The sequence below is a fragment of the Emiliania huxleyi genome (assembly GCF_000372725.1).
Source record: "Emiliania huxleyi CCMP1516 unplaced genomic scaffold EMIHUscaffold_9887, whole genome shotgun sequence".
NCBI classification, from domain to species: Eukaryota; Haptophyta; order Isochrysidales; family Noelaerhabdaceae; genus Emiliania; species Emiliania huxleyi.
Genome location: NW_005194708.1, coordinates 1 through 1145, shown reverse-complemented (window position 1 = coordinate 1145; position 1145 = coordinate 1). Strand labels below are relative to the sequence as shown.

At 64.9% G+C, this 1145-nt stretch overlaps 1 protein-coding gene across 1 annotated transcript; it reads left to right on the top strand.

The window, feature by feature from the left end:
- Window positions 1–699: 699 nt before the first annotated feature.
- EMIHUDRAFT_125449 (hypothetical protein) lies at window positions 700–1103 on the top strand (the record flags this gene model as incomplete). Its single annotated transcript, XM_005756172.1, has 1 exon — window positions 700–1103. A coding segment is annotated over one exon (404 nt), but the record flags the coding sequence as incomplete, so codon positions are not given.
- Between the last annotated feature and the right edge of the window lie 42 nt (window positions 1104–1145).

The window sequence follows — 1145 nt, the reverse complement described above, 5'->3', positions numbered from 1 at the left end:
CAGCTTTTCGCCGTCGGCCTTGGACTCGAAGGAGACCACCGAACGCAGCGTGAAGCGAGCGTCTGCCGTCGCAGCAGCAGGAGCAACGGAGGCGTCTGGTGGTGGCGGTGGGACGGCCTGCCCGGCGGGCACGACCGGATCGAGCATCAGGCCGAACATATCGTCGGGGCGGGCTGCTGCTGCTTCTGCGACGGGACGTGCAGCCGGCTTGCGCTTCATGCTACGTGCGTGCGGCTCACACACTGAGTGGGCGCGGGAAGAATTCTCCGGCGCCGACTGACGTAGCGTAGAGACCGCCACTCCCTTGGGTTGTGTGTTTTCTTTCTTTCTTTTTAGAGACCGCCAGTGGATGTGGGAGTCCACCGCGCACCGCGCTGCGAGCCTGTCGTGTCCCTTGTCAGGAGCAGGAGAGCCCCACCTGTCCCCCTGATCGTCCTTCCAAAATCCTGCTCGTGCAGGTGGGGACCCTGTCCTCGTCCCATCCCTCGTTTGGCGTGTCTGTTTTCTTTCTTTCTTTCTTTTTCTAGCCCTGCCGGAGAAATTTATGTCGAAAAGAAAAAAGCCAAATAAAAGAAAACGCGGCAGCGCGGCGCAGCGCTACAAACACCCCCGGTGTGTCGCTCCAACAGCCCTTCGTCCTCCCATCCCTCCCTTGGGCCACCCACAACGAACGCTGCACCGCGGGCTGAGCCCTCAAGGATGGCGGACGACGACCTCGTCGCGCGCTTGAGGCGCGGCCTCGAGGCCAAGGACCCGTCGGCCACCGCGCAGGCCTTTGTGTCGATCGACCCGGTGACGCCTCTCCCGCTCCCGCTGCTTGCCGCCACCTCCAACCTCCTGTCCCTCCACCGTCACAACACCGCCGCCTACTCGGCCTTTGAGCGCGGCCTGGCCCTCGCCGACGGTCCGGCCGCGCTGGTCAAGGCGGGACTGAACTTCAACGCCCTCCTCTACGCCTGCTGCCGCGAGCCGTCGATGCTGCCGAGCGCTCGCACCGCCTGGCGCGTGCTGGGCGAGGCGGGTGTCGCGCCGGAGCTCCCGCCGCTCGAGAAGTACATCGGCTCGCTGCTCGAGAGCCAGAGCTACGACGACGCCTTTGGCGTGTTCCTCACAGCCATCGACGCCTCGCTCTCTCCTAGCCTCAA